We start from the raw sequence: 21,366 nt of genomic DNA, 5'->3' as shown, positions 1-21,366 counted from the left end.
GACTGGCAGCCATCAGTGCTGTGCCCGCTCAGGCCTGGCCCTCAGTTTTCTCATTTCCAGGTGGCTGTGAGGCCTGCATGGTAGAGGAGGCAGGAGTGTGTGGTCTCTTCCCTGGGCCCCTGGGGTCCGCCTCAGACCACGGCCAGCCCTCCCTCCTGCAGCCTCTCCAAGCCCGTCAGCCTGACAGCTGCTTGGGTCCAGGCCCTGCCACTCGGTATTCCCATAGCTTGAGTGATAATGATGGCGGTCTTGACTCTTTAATCCCTGTCCTGGGGCAGGCCCCAGGCAGGGCTGGGGTGAGTGGGCAGTAGCCTGCCTGTGTGGAGGCGTGGGGGCTCCAAAGGACCCAGGAGTTGGTGACGTGGGGCCGGGGGCCACCCTATCAAATGCCCCTTCCCCAGGCTGGGCTCAGCAAGGCCCTGATGCCCCTCGGGACTCTGAGGTTTCTGGTTCTGCCTCGGCTGGGGCCCAAGCTTTCCTGCTTCTGTGGGCCTTTCTCTTCCAGGCGGGGAGTCGTACTGGGGGAAGCCCTTCAAAGATGAGTTCCGGCCCAACCTCTCTCACACGGGCCGCGGCATCCTCAGCATGGCCAACTCAGGGCCCAACAGCAACAAATCTCAATTGTGAGTCAGCCGGGCTGGCTGGGGTGGCCTGGGAGGTGAGCCAGCACTCCCTGCAGGTTCTCCCTCTTGGCCCTCCCTGAAGGGCGTGCTGGTTCGGAATCAAACCCAGACAGTGTACGGCACACCTAGGCCAAGCATGTGCACCTGTGTTCAAAAGGGGGGCCCCCAGAGTGAGTCAGCAGGGAGAGCTGCCCGCGCCCGGTTTGTCCTCGAGAGACCAGAAGTCATGAATTACTGGAGGTCTAGAAGGGCCTTTTGATAGGGACCAGGCGTTCGTGTGGGTGCCTGTGGCCAGGCAGTGCTGGGGGAGGTCAGCGTGCTGGAGTAGCGTGTGGGAGGGATTGTGCAGGGCATGGGCTGGACAGGGAGAGGCGCCTGGAGAGACACAGGAGGTCTGGGGAATGCGTGGCCCTGGTGCATGTGGGGAGCAGTGTGCAGGCTGGTGGCAGGCGGCAGGGGATGGGGGGCCAGCAGGGCTGTGGGGGCCAGATGCCTGTATTGTGGAAGAACAGAGGTGCCCTTTCCATCCACCTGCCACCCCAGACAGTGGCCTGACTTTATGTTTTAGTCTTTCAATCATTTTCTTCACGTGGGTCCGGTGACTTTCTGGATAAAGCAACTTCTTAAGGACTTTTTATAATTTGTGATACTTTTGTAAATGGGCTTTTTTTCCAACTTTTGGGGATCATTGCTCATGGAGAGAAAAACTCCTGTTCATTTTATATCTAGCCACTTTATCACATTCTCTTATAATTAAAAAAGGGTTTAAGAGTCTTTTGGGTTTTCTAGATAGTCACGCTTATCATCAAAAGCTGGCCGCCTCTCTGCCACCCTGGTGTGCTCATCAGTCCTGTCACCGTCATGTCACCGTGGGCCTGATGGGGAGGAGGAAGTGGGCGTCTTGCTTTGCTCCACAGGAATCGCTGTTTTGCCTTCTCAGAACATTTGTTGTTGGGCTGTTTTTTAGGAGGGTGGCTGAGTTTCTAGAGGTTTCTTTCTTAGCATCTGTTACGATGATTCTGTGCTTTTCTGGTCCTCCTGGGATTTGTGGATGTGGCCACTACAAGGCTAGAGTGCATGGGTGTCTGCGTGGCATTCTGGGGTGAACCCTGGCCTCTCGTGGCTTTGCTGTGGCCTTCCACCGGCTCACTGTCTTGTCACACGTGGTCTCAGTTGTGTGGACTGGCTCCAGCAGGTTTTGCTGTGACAAGTGTGGCCCCTGCATGTTGTGAGCAGAGCTGGCTGTGGCTTTGTGGCCTGGAATGGTTAAAATCACAGGGGTGGCCGGGCGTGGTGGCTCACACCTGTAATCCCAGCACTTGGCGAGGCTGAGGTAGGTGGATTGCCTGAGCCCAGGAATTCGAGATGAGCCTGGGCAACATGGCAAAACCCCATCTCTACAAAAAATTTTAAAAATTAGTGGGGCATGGTGGTGTGTGCCTGTAGTCCCAGCTACTTGGGAGGGTGAGGTGGGGGATCCTCTGAGCCCGGGAAGTCAAAGCTGCAGTGAGCTGGGATCGCACCACTGCACTCTATCCTGGGCAGCAGTGAAACCCTGTCTGGAAAAAAAAAATCACACTGGCGTCAGCTGTGGTGAACAGCCAGCCAAAGGCAGCTGGCAGCCGTTCGTGCCACTTCCTTGTGGCTTTCATTTCAGGGTTAATGGGTACTTGTTCCCATGAAGCTGATGTTCTCTTGGCCTCTCTGTGCTCACCTCTTTTTTTTTTCTCCTTCCTAATCACACTTTCTGTTCCTCGATCCCTTAATGGTCTTTGAAGGGTTTGTCTGTTTTCACTTCCTGTGGAATTGTTTTCACTCTCTGTCTTTGCTTCTTCATGGTGCTTTTCCTCTTTCTTCACTTTAATCCATGTCTGCTTCTGGAGCCGCGTCTGTCATTTTGAGGGTGCACGTTCCCTCTTCACTGCTTGCTGGCGGTTGGTAGCTTCCCTTTCAGTTTCCTCTTAGCCAAGGATTGCCTAGGACTGTTGGTTATTTTCAAGTAGGTTGGGTGCATGGTTGGTTCTTGTTTGGCAGGGGCCAGGATGGGGAATCATTTTATTATTTTTTATTTCTCTTTGGCTTAACCAGCCTGTGAAACAGCTGACAGATCACTTGCCACCTTCTCTTCCTTTTTTTTTTTTTGAGATGGAGTTTCACTCTTGTCGCCCAGGCTGGAGTGCAATGGTGGGATCTCGGCTCGCTGCAACCTCCGCCTCCCGGTTCAAGCAGTTCTCCTGGGATTACAGACGCCCACCACAATGCCCAGCTAATTTTTTGTATTTTTAGTAGAGACAGGGTTTCACCATGTTGGCCAGGCTGGTCTCCAACTCCTGACCTCAGGTGATCCACCCATCTCAGCCTCCCAAAGTGCTGAGATTACAGGCTTGAGCCACCACGCTCAGCCTTCTCTTCTTTCTTTTTTTTTTGAGACGGAGTCTCGCTCTGTCGCCCAGGCTGGAGTGCAGTGGCCGGATCTCAGCTCACTGCAAGCTCCGCCTCCTGGGTTTATGCCATTCTCCTGCCTCAGCCTCCGAGTAGCTGGGACTACAGGCGCCCGCCACCTAGCCCGGCTAGTTTTTTGTATTTTTAGTAGAGACGGGGTTTCACCATGTTAGCCAGGATGGTCTCGATCTCCTGACCTCGTGATCCGCCCGTCTTGGCCTCCCAAAGTGCTGGGATTACAAGCTTGAGCCACCGCGTCCGGCCAGCCTTATTTCTTTTTTTTTTTTGAGATGGAGTCTCACTCTGGTCCCCCAGGCTGGAGTGCAGTGGCATGATCTTGGCTCACCGCAACCTCCGCCTCCTGGGTTCAAGCGATTCTCCTGCCTCAGCCTCCTGAGCAGCTAGGATTACAGGCGCCCGCCACCATGCCCAGCTAATTTTTGTATTTTTAGTAGAGACAGGGTTTCACCATGTTGGCCAGGCTGGTCTCAAACTCCTGACCCCAGGTAATCCTCCTGCCTCAGCCTCCCAAAGTTCTGGGATTACAGGCTTGAGCCACCGCGCCCGGCCTCTTCTTATTTCTAGTAGTATTTTGTGCTTTCTTGGACAACTATTGCCAAAGGTTTGCCTGTTTTACTGTATTCAAAGATAATTAGACTTTAATTTGTTACAGCTTTGTTTTTCCTTTCATGATTCTTGTAATTAAAGATTTTCCAGGAGGAGGCTGGGCGCGGTGGATTGCGCCTGTAATCCCAGCACTTTTGGAGGCTGAGGCAGGCGGATCACGAGGTCAGGAGATCAAGGCCATCCTGGCTAACATGGTGAAACCCCGTCTCTACTAAAAATACAAAAAATTAGCCGGGCGTGGTGGGCACCTGTAGTCCCAGCTACTTGGGAGGCTGAGGCAGGAGAATGGTGCGAACCCAGGAGGCAGAGCTTGCAGTGAGCCGAGATTGCGGCACTGCCCTCCGGCCTGGGCGACAGAGCGAGACTCCGTCTCAAAAAAAGAAAAAACTGTCAGGATCGATCCCAGCACTTTGGGAGGCCGAGGCGGGCGGATCACCTGAGGCCAGGAGTTTAAGACCAGCCTGGCCAACATGGTGAAACCATGTCTCTACTAAAAATATAAAAATTAGCCAGGCGTGGTGGTGGGCACCTGTAATTCCAGCTACTTGGGTGGCTGAGGCACGAGAATCGTTTGAACCCGGGAGGCAGACGTTGCAGTGAGCCAAGATCGCGCCACTGCACTGCAACCTGGGTGACAGCGAGACTCTGTCTCAAAGGGGAAAAAAAAAAGACTTTTGGGATGAATGAGAACGCGATAGACCCCAGCTGTGAGCCTTCAAAAAGCCCTCAGAGGGCAGAGCCAGAGAGGCTGAAAGGAAAACAGTGGAAGATACTGGGTGGGTCCCAGCACTGGTGGCACGGAGCACCCCAGGGTGGTGCAGGCAGGCACAGCCCACACACCCTGCTGGTGAGAGACACAGGACCTAACCCCCGCTGCATCGAACATGCACCCGCCCCAGCCACGCAGGGACATGCTCCTGAGCCCACCGAGTCTGACCACCCCCAAGGCCACCAGACAAGTGTCCGCAGATGTCACGTCTACAATGGGGCAGACCTGAACTCTGACCTGCAAGCGGTTCTCTCTGGCTGATTTCTAACACAGTGAAGGAAACTAGAAGCAGAATTAAACTCAGATATGAGGAAAGTAAAAGAACCATCCCGAGGCAAGCTCCTCCTGGAAATTTTTTTTTTTAAGACGGCGACTCGCTCTGTCACCCAGGCTGGAGTGCAGTGGTGCGATCTCAGCTCACTGCAAGCTCTGCCTCCAGGGTTCACGCTATTGCCCCAGCTGTTCTTCAACTCCTGGACTCAAGCGGTCTTCCTGCCTCGGCCTGCCAAAGTGCTGGGATTACAGGCGTGAGCCACTGTGTCTGGACGACCTGAGCATTTTCTTTGTCCATGTTTATGTTACCCACGTTTCTTAATCCCTTGATTTCTGCTCTGGCTTTGTTGCCTCCTTTCTCCTCAGTCCTTCGACAGGTCCCTTGATGGCACGGGGCTGGCTCTGGTTTTCCGGGTGTCACCTTGTCCCAGCCACCTCCCACAGACCTGCATGGCCAGGCTGGCTCTGGGCACAGGGACTCCCTGACAGGCACTGGGCAGCAGCCGGGGCAGCAGGAGGACCTGGGGACAGCTGGAGGTCCGGGGTTCCCTGGGCAGCCTTGGGGGGCTGATGACCTGCCCTGGTGGGCAGCAGCAGGGAGCCCCATGCACCCACGTGTCCGCGGAAGCCGCAGGTTCCCAGAGCCGACTGTAGAGGGTGGGCAGCTCCTGGTGTGCTCTCAGGCAGGCCAGATGCAGAAGGTGCCATGCTCTCCCTAACCATCCAACCCTCCTCCCCAGCTTCATCACGTTTCGCTCCTGTGCCTACCTGGACAAGAAGCACACCATCTTTGGACGGTAAGGGAAGCGGCTGTGTGAAGCCTGGGGGTCAGTGGGCTAGGTGGGGTCCTTCCCCACCTGAGGCCTCCTCGCTGCCTTCTCTGTGGACCTGAGCCATGTGCCGTGCTGGCTGTCACTGCTGGGGGTTGAGGCTATGCAGAGCTGGGACGGAGGGTGCTCCCTGTGCCAGGGAGGTCTGGCTCTCCAGACCCACCGGGCTCAGGAGAGGAGGAAACACCCCTGCGTGGCCTGGCCGCTGCCCTGTCTCAGACCTGATGGCGCGCCACTCACAAGCCTGGCCACGTCCAGCTCCCTTCACCCTCTAGTCCAGGGGTCTTTCCAGCATTGTGGGCCGCGTGGTCTCTTGACGCCCACCCAACTGTGTGGAAGCAGCACAAAACAAGGTGGATGCAGGTGATGTGGTTCTGGCCAAGTGGAACTCTGTTACCAAACCAGTGGGGACAGCACAAGCCACATTTGTGACTCCTATTTTTCCTGTGGGTGGGGAACCAAAAGAGAACCAGAAAAAAAACCCAGCTGGATATGCCCAGGGCCATGGTCTGCTGACCCCGCCCTTGCCACGCCCTCTCATCGCCTTCCTGGCTGCTGCCCGAGGACCACCAGGCCAGCCTCGGGGCTCTCAACCCCTCTTCCCACATGCCTTGGGGCCCGGCCCTGAGGGTGCCCTCCTTGAGCACATGCAGACCCGCCTCTGTCTCCCTGCTGCAGGGTTGTTGGGGGCTTTGACGTACTGACAGCCATGGAGAATGTGGAGAGTGACCCCAAAACTGACCGCCCTAAGGTCTGTGCCCAGGGAGGTGGGGCGTGGCGGCTGGGGGCCAGGCAGGCGGGGGGAGGACCTGCCGTGCACTGAGCCCCCTCTGCTGCTAGGAGGAGATCCGCATCGATGCCACTACAGTGTTCGTGGACCCCTATGAGGAGGCTGATGCCCAGGTGAGGGGGCACGATGCCACCACCAGGAGGGTCTGGGCCAGCGCACCTTCCCACCCCAAGCCTAGCATCTGTCCTGCCCGAGGTGCTGCTGGTCAGCCTCCACCCTCTTGTGCCACAGATCGCCCAGGAGCGGAAGACACAGCTCGAGGCAGCCCCGGAGACCAAAGTGAAGAGCAGCCAGCCCGAGGCAGGGAGCCAGGGCCCCCAGACCTTCCGCCAGGGCGTGGGCAAGTACATCAACCCAGCAGCTACGTGAGTGCCGCGCGGTTGGCCTCTCTGTTTCCCATGGTGTTTCCTAGGGCTGACTGAGGTCTGAGGGTCAGATCCAGAGGGGCAAGAAAGCCATGGGCACTGGTCCTGGACATGGGCTTGTGCTGTGTGGCCTCTGCAGCCGAGGGACTACCTCTGAAGGCCTGGCCGGGGCCTCTGTGGGTGGAAGCCATCGAATTCAGGGGGACGTGGGAGCAGCAGGTGGGAGGGGTTGGTCCTATACCGGGAGGGCCGTATGGAGATACAGACAAGTCAGGAGGGGCCGAGGGAGGGCGTGGACTCCCAGCGGCTTCTTCTCTTCCCAGGAAGCGAGCGGCAGAGGAAGAGCCCTCTACCAGCGCCACTGTCCCCATGTCCAAGAAGAAGCCCAGTCGGGGTTTTGGGGACTTCAGCTCCTGGTAGCAACAGGTTGGCCACTGTGGACCTTGGTGGGGATGCAGGGCTGGGGGCCTGTGTCCACATCTCCATTTCCAGTCTTCCTAGCCTGCCCTCTGCTGCCATCCAATAAATGGCTTACCTGCTGCCTGCATCCCTTTTCCTGGCCCCTGGGAGCCCACAGCCTCCCCACCCCTTAACCTATTGCCAAGGGCCTTGGCCCTGTTTCTAGGACCTGGCCCAGCCAGAGCCCACTGCTGGGACCTCAGAGCATAAGGTCTGCCTTACCCAGGCTGGCGCCCCAGGCCTCCAGTAGGCCAGGTTAGTGAGGAAGGACTGTGTCTCCACATTCTGGTTTCCTTTTTAAGACAGGGTCTTGCTCTGTTGCCCAGGCTCCAGTGCAGTGGTGTGATCATGGCTTACTGCAGCCTCAGCCTCCTGGGCTCAAGCAATCCTCCTGCCTTAGCCTCCCAAGTAGCTGGGACTACAGGCGTGCACCACCACACCCAGCTGTATAAGTCTGATTTTCTTACGCCTTCTTCTGTTATCTTCTCAGGGACAGCCTATTTATACAACCAGTGTGGTCCCCTGACCAACGCCATCACCTGGGACAAGTTTTCAGACCCCAGACCTACTGAGCCTGAGCCTCTGCAGGTGGGCTTCAGGGGCTTCTGATGGCCGGTGCTGGACTGCAGCATTGACTTTCCTGCCGTACCCTGCCTGGGCTCTCGGGGCCCCACTTGCCTGCTCTGGCCACGGGCTTCATCTCAAGCCTGCGTGGCTTCTCTCTGCCCCTATCAGAATCTTGAGGGGACCCACACCTGGTTGAGGCCAGTGTCTCTGGCTGTGAGGAGAACAAGCAGTCCCTCTCCCCACCCTTCTGCTGAGAGGGTGGCCTTGCTGCTTTCAGGCCTGGCCATTGGGCTCCGACTCTGCTCCTCCTGTCACTGACTGATGGCCTTTGGCCGGCTGCATCAGCATCTCCTAACGTCAAGACCCTCCCTCGACCCCATTTTTCTGTTAAATGTGCCCCTGGCTCGCTTTTTCTTCTGTTTTCAGCCCAGGCCAGTGGTCAGTGTTCTCATGTCATGGACCCTCCTTCCCTCCTTCGCCTCTCGGGCTCCCTGTTGCCCTCAGGCCCCCCACTTCTAGTTCTTCACACTAAGCCCTAACTTCTTAGGCCTTATTCTTGGTTGTCTCATTTTTGTTGCCCCAAATCTTGAACCTGTCAGTACGTTCCAGGCTGTACCTCTGCCCTTCCTTTTCTCATCACTGATGCTGAAGCCGCAGGCCCGAGCCCTTTGTCTCCCTGGATGCTGGGTGGCCCCTCATCTGCATCCCTGCCTCACCCTGTCCACTGCCACAGGCTGCCTGATGACCGCTAGAGACACGTCTGCCCCTTATCACCCTGCTGCACACCAGCCTCTGGCCCTTCATCATGCTAAGAACAAGAACTGCACCACGGCTGGCTCCGCCTCTTCTCCAGCCCATCCCTCTGCAGCCTGTCACCCGTCTGTGACTGTTGACCAGGCCCCTGGAGTGACTTTTGACGCCCTCAATGCCTCCCGCCAGGCACTGTCCTCAGCGAGGTCTGGTCTAGCCCTGGCAGTAACTCACTTGTAAGAGGCTCAGACACCAAGCTGGGCCTGCGCAGTAGGACGCAGTGACTGCACAGGTGTCTACACACCCGTAGGTCTCTGAGCCAGCATCCAGGGTACAGGTGTGGGTGGTGGGGGGTGGAGGCCTGACCAGGGAGGGAGAAGCAGGTTTGGAGAGGACCCTGTGGCCACCCTGGCTGGCCCTGACTGTATTTTCTGGCTACATTCAAATCCCCCCAATGGTGGGGGCAGAGAAGTGGGACCAGGCCGCCCTTGGCTCCAGAGCTGGAAGAACCTAAGACTGCCCTCTGCTCTCAGGGGTGCCACAGAGAGCCTGGGCTCAGCCTTCTGCATCAGGACATGGCCTCGTCCACTGAGCGCACAACTTAAACATCTGACATCAGAAGCTTTATTTGTAAACCTCACACAGATAAGGACCAAGGGCTGGCAGCGTGGCCAGAGGACAGGGGAAGTTGAAGGCCCCGTGCTTGAGCTTGGCAGTCCTGCTCCTTGCAGTGAAGCCGCCGTGGGTGACTGTCCAGCCTCACCCAGTGGCCTGCACAGTGAGGGAAGGGCTTCAGGGCCATCTGCCCCTGGGGCAGGGGACAGGCCACCAAGGACCTTTGGCAAGTGAAGGTTTACATTTCTGTAGTTTGTTTTAGAGCTTAATTTGCAGGTTTTTAGCTATTAAAACCACTTGAATTTTTAATAACCTGATGAGGGCATCAGGTAAATAAAAGGATTTTGGGAAGATTCTTATTTCTGATTCTAATATCTGACAGATGCCATCAAGAATAAGCATTAAGGTATAAAAATACTGTGTGTGTATAAAACAATGCCAAACCACATTCCTACAGCAAATGCACTGTGCCATTTATAACCCTGACATCACCTCCCAAGGCTCTCAAGGAAGATTTGTTTTAAATAAATAGAAGTCCCAGATATTGTTCAGGAATTTTAGAGGGTGGTGGACATGGTCTTGTGAATAGCACTTCCCCTGTCGCCAGCTCATGGTCTATTCATTTGGTTTAAAAATGAGCTTGCATTTTGCAGAAGCCCAACAACAACAACAACAAAAAAGTGATAAAAGTTTTGTTGGTATAAGTTACAAAAAAAAAAAATACAAAATAAGTCATAAGAAAATTCATAAGACTACTAGTAAAAAATGTTCAATCGATGCCGTCAGTAAAGACAAAAACCAAAGTGCCCAAAACGAGGGAGCAGCGAACTCACCCAACACGCAGAACAGCTCTGAATAGAACTTGAGTGTGTACAAAAACCACTCGGAAGAGTTTTAGAAGATTCTTCAATGTAAGTGAAGCATCTTGAGTCACTCAGGACCTGGCTGTCCTCACACCCATAGCAGGCTGGGGACGGCACAAACCCCCAACTGTTTCCCCTAGTCCCCAGGGCATCCAAGGCTGGGTTCCCACATGGGAGAGGAATGAAGACTCGAAGGGAAGGGTCAGTTTAAGTTTTCAGTGAACAGCTTCTTCCAGTCGGGAAGGTGTCTCAGCCTCTTCAGAGTCTCAGACAATTGACTGAAGCCACAGGTGTTGCTAACTTCATGTGCCAGCTTGTGGGCGGAGCCTCTCCAGGCTTGAGACAGGGCAGCAAGAGCCCTGCAGCGTGCAGTCACCCCTGTGCTCTAGATGGCCGCACGTGAGCTCAGGAGGTCAGGATGTGCTGGGCCAGCCTGAACCCGTGAGGGAGACTAGCGCAGGCATAAGGCAGCTTGCAGGGCCATAGCTGGATGTGGAGGCTTACAAGACAGTACAAAAATTTCCTTCCTTTCCTAAGTGGAAGATGTGCTTTAAAGGAACTTCTGCCTCTGTCACTCCTGCTGAGTTGATGCATCTCAGTGCCATGCCCACCAGGGCAGCGGCATGTCCCACATACTGAGGCTTGGGCCAAGAGATGGCACCCAAAGGCATGCTCTACGTGGGCAGTGAGCTTGAGTGGGCACAGCCCAGTGCCTGCATGGACCGTAGGTCTGGGTTTAGGAAGGGCTTAAGTCAGGGGAGGTGTGAAGCTGGACAGGTGGCCACGTTCTTACTGCCAGCTCGCACTCTTGCCCCTAGACTAGCCTTGTCTGAAGGCAGCTTCAGAGTCACTTGCCAGGCAGAGAACTATCCAGGCTCAGTGCTCTCCTATCTGCTGCCCCTTGGCCTCCCCCAGTCTCCTGCCTGCCCTCTGTGCCCTGAGACAAGTTACTAAATGTGGAAAACCAAACTTATCTGGGAATGGTTTTTGACCTCCATCCTCTGCAAAGTGGCCTAAACCCTTATGGGGTGCCCACTCTTGGTGGAGGGCAGGTGGATGGGTGGATTGTAATTTATAATAAAATATGTGGCAGAAACACAGGCCTTAGGAGATTGCACAGGCCCCTCTATCAGTTCAAGTGACATGGGACAGCACCACGCAGGGACGGGCAATGCGGCTAGCAGGCCAGGCGCCTTCATGCACAAAGGCTAAACCTGTCTTGTTGCTTTAACTTTTTCTGAACAAATTTTCAACATTCTGGCAAACGTCAAGTTTTGAAGTTTTTCCTGTGGGTTCTGGCCTCTTTCATATGCAAAAATAATTCTTTTTCTTCAAGTACATCCAGGGTAGAAAATGAAATCCGACTTTTACTCGGTCCAGTGTGTTACACTATAACGACATGGACCAGCTCCTCAGCAACTGCCTGACACCTAAGCTGCTGTCACCGCTGAGGGCACAACCCCTGGTACCAGACCCTGTGAGGCTGTCGCCTCAGTAATGGCACCTCTGCAGGCCCGTGGGACAGCCTTCTCTAAGGGCCAGCTCACCTGCTTTCTAGATAAGGAACCTACTGGCTTAAATAAACAACATGTTCCACGAGACACATTTCTCAATTTAGAGTGTATCTAAAATGTCATCAGTGCTGGCCTCTGTTTCTGAACAGGCTAAAAACCAAAAATACCCTTAGTGTATAAGTCTGTTGACTGCCTCTGTAAGATTCTTAAATGAACGCTGTACTTCAGTGGTTCATTTGAAAGAGGAATAGCCAATTTGAAGTTTTGCGAATTTTAAGAAAAAGAGTGGGGTGGAGGATGGGCTACAATACCTTTTCTCTAAAAAGGGGAACGGCGAGACTTGCTATCTAAAGAGACCCTGTCCCTGTGGTCTTCAGAGACTTAGTTTGGTTCTTTTTTTTGAGACGGAGTCCTGCTCTGTCACCAGGCTGGAGTGCAGTGGCACGATCTCGGCTCACTGCAACCTCCGCCTCCTGGGTTCAAGTGATTCTCCTGCATCAGCCTCCCGAGTAGCTGGGACTACAGGCATGTGCCACCATACCCAGCTAATTTTTTTTTTTTTTGAGACGAAGTCTCGCTCTTGTGCCCCAGGCTGGAGTGCGATGGTGCCATCTTAGCTCACTGCAACCTCCGCCTCCCAGGTTCAAGTGATTCTCCTGCCTCAGCCTCCTGAGTAGCTAAGATTACAGGCAGCCACCACCATGCCCGGCTAATTTTTGTACTTTTAGTAGAGACGGGGTTTCACCATGTTGGCCAGGCTGGTCTGGAACCCCTGACCTCAGGTGATCCACCCGCCTCGGCCTCCCAAAGTGCTGGGATTACAGGCGTGAGCCACCGCGCCCAGCCTCAGTTTGGTTTTCAACTGAACCTTCAAAAAGCAGAGCCCAGCTATATTGAAGACAAAGGTGAAAGGAAGGTATTAACTAGGCGGGTAAGTCATCAGTTGGTTAATTCTTTCTCTAGAACTTGAGAAGTTAGAAAAAGCTCACTGAAGATTTTCAGAAACAACCATGTACATGAAGAGGACAGATCTGAGGGGACACCTTACCCACAGAGATGGCCGAGAGTGTCAAGAGCTATGCGCAGCTAGCCTTTGAGGTCACAGGGCAAGAAAGGCTGCCACCGGCTGCTCCTACGTTTCCATTACATTCAGTTTCTTTCACAAAACAGCATTCGAAGGAGAAGGGAAAGTTCGCACTTTACTCCCAGCCATTGTCTTTGATCATGTGAGCAAGCTCAATGATGAATTTTCCTTCCTTATATTTCTGACTGCTCTCAAACGCATGCTCCTTGAAAAAGAAAAGGGAGATGAAGGTTTCAGGACAGAAGGTTTCACTTTTAAATTTCATCACTCTTTTGGCAAAACCCCCCCCCCCAAGTCTATACTATTAACTATACCCAGATGTTCCCTGAGCTGTGCACTCACCCAGCGCTGAGGGGTCTGTTCCAGGTGAGTCCACTGAGGCAGTGCAGGTTTACTTTACATTTGTTGTTGAAAGTTTTTCATGTGCTTGCTTCGGCAGCACATACACTAAAAGGTTTTTCATTTGCTTGTTTTGAGATAGGGTCTCACTCTGTCGCCCAGGCTGGAATGCAGTGGTGTGGTCATAGCTCCCTGCAGCCTTGGCCTCCGGGGCTCAAGTGATCCTTCCACCTCAGGCTCCCAAAGTGCTGGGATTACTTGTAGGACAGTGTGAATGCAGATCTGTTTACTGAAAATTTACTACGTGTGGGGCGATTTAAGAGGCTTGAGGAGATGCAAAAGACTACACTCCAGGAATTCTGTGCATAACTAGAGTGAAGGCAAATACAGGGAGAGTGACGGAGGCTGGCACAGTGGTGCACATCTGTAATCCCAGCACTTTGGGAGGCCAAGGCAGGAGGATGACTTGAGTCCAGGAGTTCGAGACAAGCCTACGCAACAAAAACTTAGCTGGGTGTGGTGTGCCTGTAGTCCCAGCTACTTGGGAGGGTGAGGTGGAGGACCGCTTCAACCCAGAAGGTCGAAGCTGCAATGAGCTGAGATCGACCAAGACCCTGTCTAAAAACAAAACAACAACAACAAAAAAAACAGGATATCTGGAGAAGGCCCTGCATGGGGAGGAGTTAACATCTCTCCCACAGACACATCCTCATCCTTTTGTTTTGCTGAGTGTGTGGCCTGGTGCTAGGGACACAGAAGACCAAGATGGGTCCTGCCTATCCAAGTGGCAGCCGCAGGTGTGGCAGACACAGGAAGGACTGTGCCAGCAGGAAGCAGCGGGTGCAGACGTAGAGGGGAATGCAGTGTGGTGGCCATGCAGGGAAGGCAGGGGTTTCTGGAAGTGGGGCCCACAGATGGGTAAGGGGCTGACTGACCAGGGGGAAGGGCTGGGGATGCCTGCCAGTCTTGTGGAGCCCGTTTCCACCGTGTGAACTGTGGCCTTCCAAAGCTCACGAGGAATCTGGGAGACCAGAGATGATCAGGAATTCAGGAAAGAGGGAGAGCAGGTGGCCTGGACCCGGCGAACACCAGAGCCTGAATGGGAAAGCCTCCTTCAAAAAAGGCAGGCAGGCCGGGGGCGGTGGCTCACACCTGTAATCCCAGCACTTTGGGAGGCTGAGGTGGGTGGATCACTTGAGGTCAGGAGTTTGAGACCATCTCAAAAACAAACAAAAACAAGCCAGGGAAGGCATGGGAGCACCCACCAGATGGCAGATGGCCAGGGGGTCAAAACCATGGAATCTGAGGTGGCCTGGGGGAGGGGAGGACTCGGCCACAAAGGTCAGCCAGACAGAGTGGAGCCTGGAAGAGAGACCTCAGGGCAGTGTGGAGGAGGGAAGCGGGGCAAGAGGGTGCAGGGCCTGAGGGGGCCAGGTTTGTTGGCTTTGGAGGCCAGATCAGCCACGTGGTGGAGAGAGAAGGGAACTAGAGGTGAAGGCTGGAGAGGAGGTGGGGACTGCGACCCTCAAATCAAGGTCTCCGGGGAAGAGGGATCTGGGCAGCTGCTCATGGGCAGCTCTCTGACTCTCACTCCAGCAGGTCTGGCGCTGAGGGGTCTTCCAGGCTTGTCCCTGACGGTGGGCACAGCCTCCCGCAGTCCCCCGCAGCCCTCTCAGCCTCCTCCCACACCCAGGCTCTGCTCAGGGGCGGAGGCTGGGTGCAGACAGCCTGGTTTAGGAAGAAATGGGCCTGAACATGTGTTTTGTTTTTTGTTTTGGGTCGGGGCCTCACTGTCACCCAGGCTGGAGGGCAGCGGTGTGGTCCTGCCTCACTGGAGCCTGGACTGCCCGCCTCGGCTGAGGAGCTGGGGTTTCTGAAAGCGCTGTGACCGGTACCAGGGGCCACACTGCAGGGGGAGGTGTGGGTCAGTGGCAACTTAGTGGCACATCCCCTTGTGGCACGAGCATCCCTTAGAAACCAGCGGCACTCACGTATTTCCACCCGAGTGTGGTCTTGCAGTTCTCGCAGTAGATGTCGGCGACCGCATGCAGCCCGGTGAGAAGGACCCTCTCCTCTGCGGGGCCGCAGCCCACGTTCACCCTGAGGGGAAAGAGGGGCCACCGTGCTGCAGGCCCGGCCCCTCAGCGGGCCCCGCCCCATTCCCCTAAGAGTTCCCCCAAAACAGGGAACCTCCCAAAGAGCAGCGCCCTGCCTCTCCCCGGCCTTGCCCACCCCCACCATCAATGGGGAAGATCAGTGATGGGACAGGCGAGGGGCAAGATCCTTAGTGCGTTTCAGAAACTCCCAGGCGGGGGATGGTGGGTTCTTTCGGGACCCCTAACCAGGTGATTCTACACAGGGCGCTGGGTAGGTGCCATCCAGGCCATCCCGGGGCCCACGCCGCCCCCGAGGCTGAACCAGGGTACTCACACAGAATTGAAGAGGTAGGCGCGTCCCTGGCTCCCCTGAAAGGACTGAAAGAAGAAGGTCCTGTGAGATTGGCTGTAAGTACTTTCTGGAACAAAGGGGTGCTGCTCAGAGCCAGGGGAGCCCAGCCCCACGGCCCAAGTTCTGTTAGCTGCACCCGGACGGGTCACCGGGAGCAGACACCGGCGTCCCCCCTCCAGAACTCCACCTTCTACTAACAACAGCCACTTAACGGAGCTGCAAGCTGTTTTTCAGTGTAGACGGTCAGGAAGTGGCTGATTCTGCTGCATCAACATACTGCAAGTGACTATTATTGGAAATCATGGCAAAATCAGTTTTTAAATGGTGAGCTTCGTATGTCTGGACAACTCTACCTGATTAGAAGAGTTCTGAGAGGGGATCACGAATGATTTTCTCTACCCGAAAACCCACAGATCCTCAAAATGCTGTCCTCGCCGCCTCTTCTGCAGCAGTTCAGATGCGCTCACTGTCAGATACTAGGCGCAGGGGGAAGTGTCCATACTTTCCCACTGAAATGTTTTAAAAGTCACAGCATGACTGAGCACGGTGGCTCACGCCTGTAACCCCAGCATTTTGGAAGGCTGAGGCGGGAGGATCACCTGAGGTCAGGTGAGACCAGCCTGGCCAACATGGTGAAACCCCACCTCTACTAAAAATACAAAAGTTAGCTGAGCGTGGTGGCGGGCACCAGTAACCCCAGCTACTTGGGTGGCTAAGACAGGAGAATCACTTGAACCTGGGAGGTGTAGGCTGCAGTGAGCCAAGATTGTGCCACTGCACTCCAGCCTGGGCAACAAAGGTGAAACTCTGTCTGGGAAAAAAAAAAAAAAAAAAGGTCACAGCACAAGAGAGCCTCCCACTTGGAGAAAGGCTCTTCCAGTGACATCTATCCCACCAGGAAAATACCACGCGCTGAGAAACCGCGCATGGTACATTCACGTATTCTAAGATGGCCAAGCGTGAAAGAGTCAGAATAGGGCATCTGCACCCCCGATGCACTCGGTCACTCTCCACGACCTTTGACCTCACGGGACAAGTGGGAACACCTGCTCCAGTGCCAGCTTCAAGTCTCGATCGATCTCAAACATAATCAAAGAAATGCAAACCAAATCAAAAACTTTGGGGGGAGTTGGGGTTTTTTTGAGATGGAGTCTCACTTTGTCACTCAGGCTGGAGTGCAGTGACACCACCTGGACTCACTGTAGCCTCTACCTCCAGGGTTCAAGCAGTTCTCCTGCCTGAGCCTCTCCAGTAGCTAGGACTACAGGCACACACCACTAGGCCCAGCTAATTTTTGTATTTTTAGAGATAGGATATTTTAGAGATAGGGTTTCGCCATGTTGGCCAGGCTGGTCTTGAACTCCTGGCCTGAAGTGATCCGCCCACTTTAGCCTCCCAAAGTGTTGAGATTGCATGTGGGAGCCAACGTGCCTGGCTTATATTACAGTTTATAATGGAGGCTGTCATTTAAAAATGTCTTAGGTCAGCTGATAAGAGATGCTCACTCAATACCACTCCCACAAAGGAAACTGCATATGTCATACATGATGTACACTGTCAGATTTTCATATCTAAATTTCATTGGAAAGAAAACAAGAAAGCAACATTTCTGTATAAAACAAAGAGGTTTTGTACTGGCAGGCGTGAACCACCGTGCCCGCCCTTTTTGGGGTTTTTGGTCTAACAGAGGCAAAAGGCTATGAGGAATGTGACTGAAACACGATTTGACAATATTGAACTGGAAAAGGCACATAATATAGGACCCAGCAGTCCCACTTCTAAGAATTTACAGTAAAAAACAAACTAGCTTGAGTATATAAGGAAATGCAACAAGAATGGTCACAGGTTATAGTGTTCATAATTAGGAAAACAAACAACAACAACAAAAATGGGCTGAGGCAGGAGGACTGCTTGAGCTCAGGAGTTCGAAGAGCCATGATTACACCACTGCACTCCAGCCTGGGGGACAGAGCAAGAAACTGCCTCTAAAAATATAAAAGAGGCCGGGAGCAGTGGCTCACGCCTGTAATCCCAGCACTTTGGGAGGCCGAGGTGGGTGGATCACCTGAGGTCAGGATTTCAAGACCAGCCTGGCCAACATGGAGAAACCCTGTCTCTAATAAAAATACAAAAATTAGCTGGGCATGGTGGAGGGTGCCTGTATTCCCAGCTACTCAGGAGGCTGAGGCAGGAGAATCACTTGAACCCAGGAGGTGGAGGTTGCAGTCAGCCGAGATCGCACCATTGCACTCCAGCCTGGGTGACAAGAGTGAAACTCTGCCTCAAAAAATTTTTTTAAAAAGGCTGGGCACGGTGGTTCACGCCTGTAATCTCAGCACTTTGCAAGGCTGAGGCAGGCAAATCACAAGTTCAGGAGTTCAAGACCAGCCTGGCCAGCATGGTGAAACCCTGTCTCTACTAAAAATACAAAAATTAGCTGGGCATGGTGGTGCATGCCTGTAATCCCAGCTACTCGGGAGGCTGAGGCAGGAGAATTGCTTGAACCGGGACCCGGGAGGTGGATGTTGCAGTGAGCTGAGATCGCACCACTATACTCCAGACTGGGCTACACAGCGAGGCTCCATCTCACAAAAACAAAACAAAAAAAGCCTTAACCAGGAAGTCAGGTACTCATCCATAAGTGAGTAAGCAACTGCATCCACATATGGGCCTCACGCAGGGGATGGGAAGGTAGGAGCAGATATGGAAAAACAGTCATAGGCTAGGCACTATGGTTGTAATTCCAGCACTTTGAGAGGCCAGGGCAGGTAGATCACCTGAGGTCAGGAGTTCAAGACCAGCCCAGGCAACATGGCAAAACCCTGTCCCTACAAAAAGTACAAAAATTAGCAGGGCATGGTGTCTGTGAGCCTGAAGTCCCAGCTACTTGGGAGGCTGAGGCAGGAAAATCACTTGAGCACGGGATGTGGAGGTTGCAGTGAGCTGAGATTTTGCCACTGCACTCCAGCTTGGGTGACAGGAGAAGCCCTGTCTAAAAAAAAGAAAGAAGGAAAGAAAAAAATAGTCATAAAAGTCATAAAATATTAAGTGAGGAAAAGTTTAGCTGTAAAGTGAGTGTCACTTGAGCCCTTTATTTAAAGTGAAATTGGATCACGAGGTCAGGAGATCGAGACCATCCTGGCTAACACGGTGAAACCTCATCTCTACTAAAAATACAAAAAATTAGCCGGGCAAGGTGGCAGGCGCCTGTAGTCCCAGCTACTCGGGAGGCTGAGGCAGGAGAATGGCGTGAACCCGGGAGGCAGAGCTTGCAGTGATCCAAGATTGTGCCACCATTCCAGCCTGGGCGACAGAGCAAAACTCCATCTCAAAATAATAATAATAATAATAAAGTGAAACATATGTTTCCATTAAAACAAAATAACGACAACAGATGCCAAACTACTAACAGTGACATCTCCAAGGAATGGAGTAGGACAAGGCAGGAGGACGAAGCAAGTCTCCTTGTTTACACATATACATTATTTTAATGTGATTATGAGCAATATTATATAATTTTTAAAAAATGAAAAGGGTCCAGCACGATGCCTCATGCCTATAATCCCAGCACTTTGGGAGGCTGAGGTGGGCGGATCACTTGAGGCCAGGAGCTCGAGACCAGCCTGGACAACATGGTGAAACCCCATCTCTACTAAAAATACAAAAAATTAGCTGGGTGTGGTGGCGGACACCTGTAATCTGAGCCACTTGGGAGGCTGAGGCAGGAGACTCGCTTGAACCTGGGAGACAGAGGTTGCAGTGAGTGAGATGGCGCCACTGTATTCCAGCCTGGGCGACAAAGCAAGGCTCCGTCTCAAACAACAACAACAACAAAGCAGAGCCCCCAGCTGTCCCTGGTAGACATCCCACCTGAGCATGAAATAAACCTGTGTTTTAAGCTGCTGAGATCTGGGGAGGCTCTTTTTCCTCAGCATTCAGGCTTAAAAATGAGTATTCCCTTAAGTGGCGTTCTAGGATTAGGAACATTGTTCTATGTTCAGTTTTTTTTTTTTTTTGAGACGGAGTCTTGCTCTGTCGTCCAGGCTGGAGTGCAGTGGTGCAATCTCAGCTCACTGCAAGCTCCGCCTCCTTGGTTTACGCCATTCTCCTGCCTCAGCCTCCCGAGTAGCTGGGACTACAGGCGCCCAACACCACACCTGGCTAATTTTTTGTATTTTTAGTAGAGACGGGGTTTCACTGTGTTAGCCAGGATGGTCTCGATCTCCTGACCTCACAATCCGCCTACCTCGGCCTCCCAAAGTGCTGGGATTACAGGCGTGAGCCACCGCGCCTGGCCTATGTTCAGTTTAATAATCATCTTATAGACTCTTTCCACATCCTCATCAGTCTTCAATTTTCTGGACTGAATTTCCTAATTCTCACCTACTCTGAAAGTCCTTACTTTTAAATAGGGTTTGGCTCAGAGACAAGAGCAGCTCTGTGATTCAGACTCAGAGCTGTCTTATCAGAGTTGGGGCCAGCAAACTCCTTCTGTAAATTAGAGCCAGGAGAGAAGTAGTTTAGGCTTTGGGGGACATATGGTCCTTGTTCTAATTACTCTGTAAACAGATGAGCACAGCTGTGATCTATGAAAACCTTGCATAAACAGGTGGTGTGGCAGATTTGGACCACAGATCAGAGTTTGCTAACTAGATGGAGCTTTCTAGTAACCAGAGCTGCCTACAGCAGCAACAGGCTCCCTGGAGCCAGGGGATCCCTTGTTAGTGACAAATACTAACTTAGAGGCTGTGGAGACAGTGCCTATCGCCTCGCAGGTGCTGGAGCCTGTTCTGTGGGGCAGGTGTTCTCTGTGGTCTCAGTGAATCCTCATCAGAATCACCACGGAAGGGAGAAGAGCTCACTCTCGTCGTCATCCTGCCACCTCGCCTGGCCCATCTGCCACCTCGCCCGGCCCATCACCCACGGAGGCACGAGGTCCAATCCTTTCTGGTGGTCTGTGTGCTCAGAGAGCTTAGTTCTTGGCACTTTTTTCATCCTGAAATGCTCATTTGGCACCGAATGACTTCTGAGCAGGCTTCTGCTTTTCTTTTTTTTTTTTTTTTTGAGACAGAGTCTCACTCTCAGTCACCCAGGCTGGAGTGTACTGGGGTGATCTCAGCTCACTGCAACCTCTGCCTCCTGCGTTCAAGCAATTCTCATGTCTCAGTCTCCTGAATAGCTGGGATTACAGGTGTGTGCCACCATGCCCAGCTAATTTTTTTGTATTTTTTTTTTTTTTTGAGACGGAGTCTCAGTCTGTCGCCAAGGCTGGAGTGTAATGGCCGGATCTCGGCTCACTGCAAGCTCCGCCTCCCGGGTTCACGCCATTCTCCTGCCTCAGCCTCCCGAGTAGCTGGGACTACAGGCGCCCGCCATCTCGCCCAGCTAGTTTTTTTGTATTTTTTAGTAGAGACGGGGTTTCACCGTGTTAGCCAGGATGGTCTCGATCTCCTGACCTCGTGATCCGCCCATCTTGGCCTCCCAAAGTGCTGAGATTACAGGCTTGAGCCACTGCGCCTGGCCATTTTTTTGTATTTTTAATAGAGACAGTGTTTCACCATGTTAGCCATGCTGGTCTTAAACTCCTGACCTCAAGTGATCCACCCACCTTGGCCTTCCAGAGTGCTGGGATTACAGGTGTAAGCCACCATGCCCAGACAGGCTTCTGCTCTTGATACAATTTTTTTTTTCTTTTTTAGACAGAGTTTCACTCTTGTTGCCCAGGCTGGAGGGCAGTGGTGCAATCTTGGCTCACCGCAAAGTCCGCCTCCTGGGTTCAAATGATTCTCCTGCCTCAGCCTCCCAAGTAGCTGGGTTTGGTACATGTGCCACTACTGCCCCAGCTAATTTTGTATTTTTTATTTTTTGGAGGCCGGGTATCACTCACAGCCCAGGCTGGAGTGCCGCAGTGGCACTATCTCAGCTCGCTGCAACCTCTGCCTCCTGGGTTCCGCCATTCTCTCCTGCCTCAGCCTCCCAAGTAGCTGGGGTTAAAGGTTTTCCCTTAC

At 53.3% G+C, this 21,366-nt stretch overlaps 2 protein-coding genes across 6 annotated transcripts in view; one reads left to right on the top strand and one right to left on the bottom strand.

Annotated features, from left to right (window-relative positions):
* Positions 1–9,469, top strand: part of PPIL2 (peptidylprolyl isomerase like 2) — a 28,736-nt gene extending 19,267 nt beyond the window's left edge. Inside the window, exons 15-22 of one of the 5 annotated variants that reach the window (XM_021921400.2) lie at positions 506–623; positions 5,475–5,531; positions 6,243–6,315; positions 6,405–6,467; positions 6,586–6,719; positions 7,047–7,145; positions 7,669–7,766; positions 8,479–9,461. In XM_021921400.2, the coding sequence (XP_021777092.1) occupies positions 506–623; positions 5,475–5,531; positions 6,243–6,315; positions 6,405–6,467; positions 6,586–6,719; positions 7,047–7,145; positions 7,669–7,750 (626 nt within the window). In that variant the 3' untranslated portion in view covers positions 7,751–7,766; positions 8,479–9,461. Of the gene's footprint in view, positions 1–505; positions 624–5,474; positions 5,532–6,242; positions 6,316–6,404; positions 6,468–6,585; positions 6,720–7,042; positions 7,146–7,668 lie in introns of all 5 variants that reach the window. The other 4 variants (XM_021921401.2, XM_017945159.3, XM_021921399.2 and 1 more) reach the window with 4 other exon arrangements.
* The window catches only part of YPEL1 (yippee like 1), a 38,345-nt gene continuing 26,082 nt past the window's right edge, over positions 9,104–21,366 (bottom strand). The window contains exons 3-5 of the mRNA XM_009216873.4: positions 15,341–15,384; positions 14,902–15,010; positions 9,104–12,776 (exon numbers count right to left, since the gene is read on the bottom strand). Of these exons, the coding sequence (XP_009215137.1) occupies positions 12,687–12,776; positions 14,902–15,010; positions 15,341–15,384 (243 nt within the window). The 3' untranslated portion in view covers positions 9,104–12,686. The remainder of the gene's footprint in view (positions 12,777–14,901; positions 15,011–15,340; positions 15,385–21,366) is intronic.

The sequence above is a fragment of the Papio anubis genome, chromosome 16 (assembly GCF_008728515.1).
Source record: "Papio anubis isolate 15944 chromosome 16, Panubis1.0, whole genome shotgun sequence".
Lineage (NCBI taxonomy): Eukaryota > Metazoa > Chordata > Mammalia > Primates > Cercopithecidae > Papio > Papio anubis.
The sequence above is the reverse complement of the archived record's forward strand: the minus strand, read 5'-3'. Positions and strand labels throughout refer to the sequence as shown.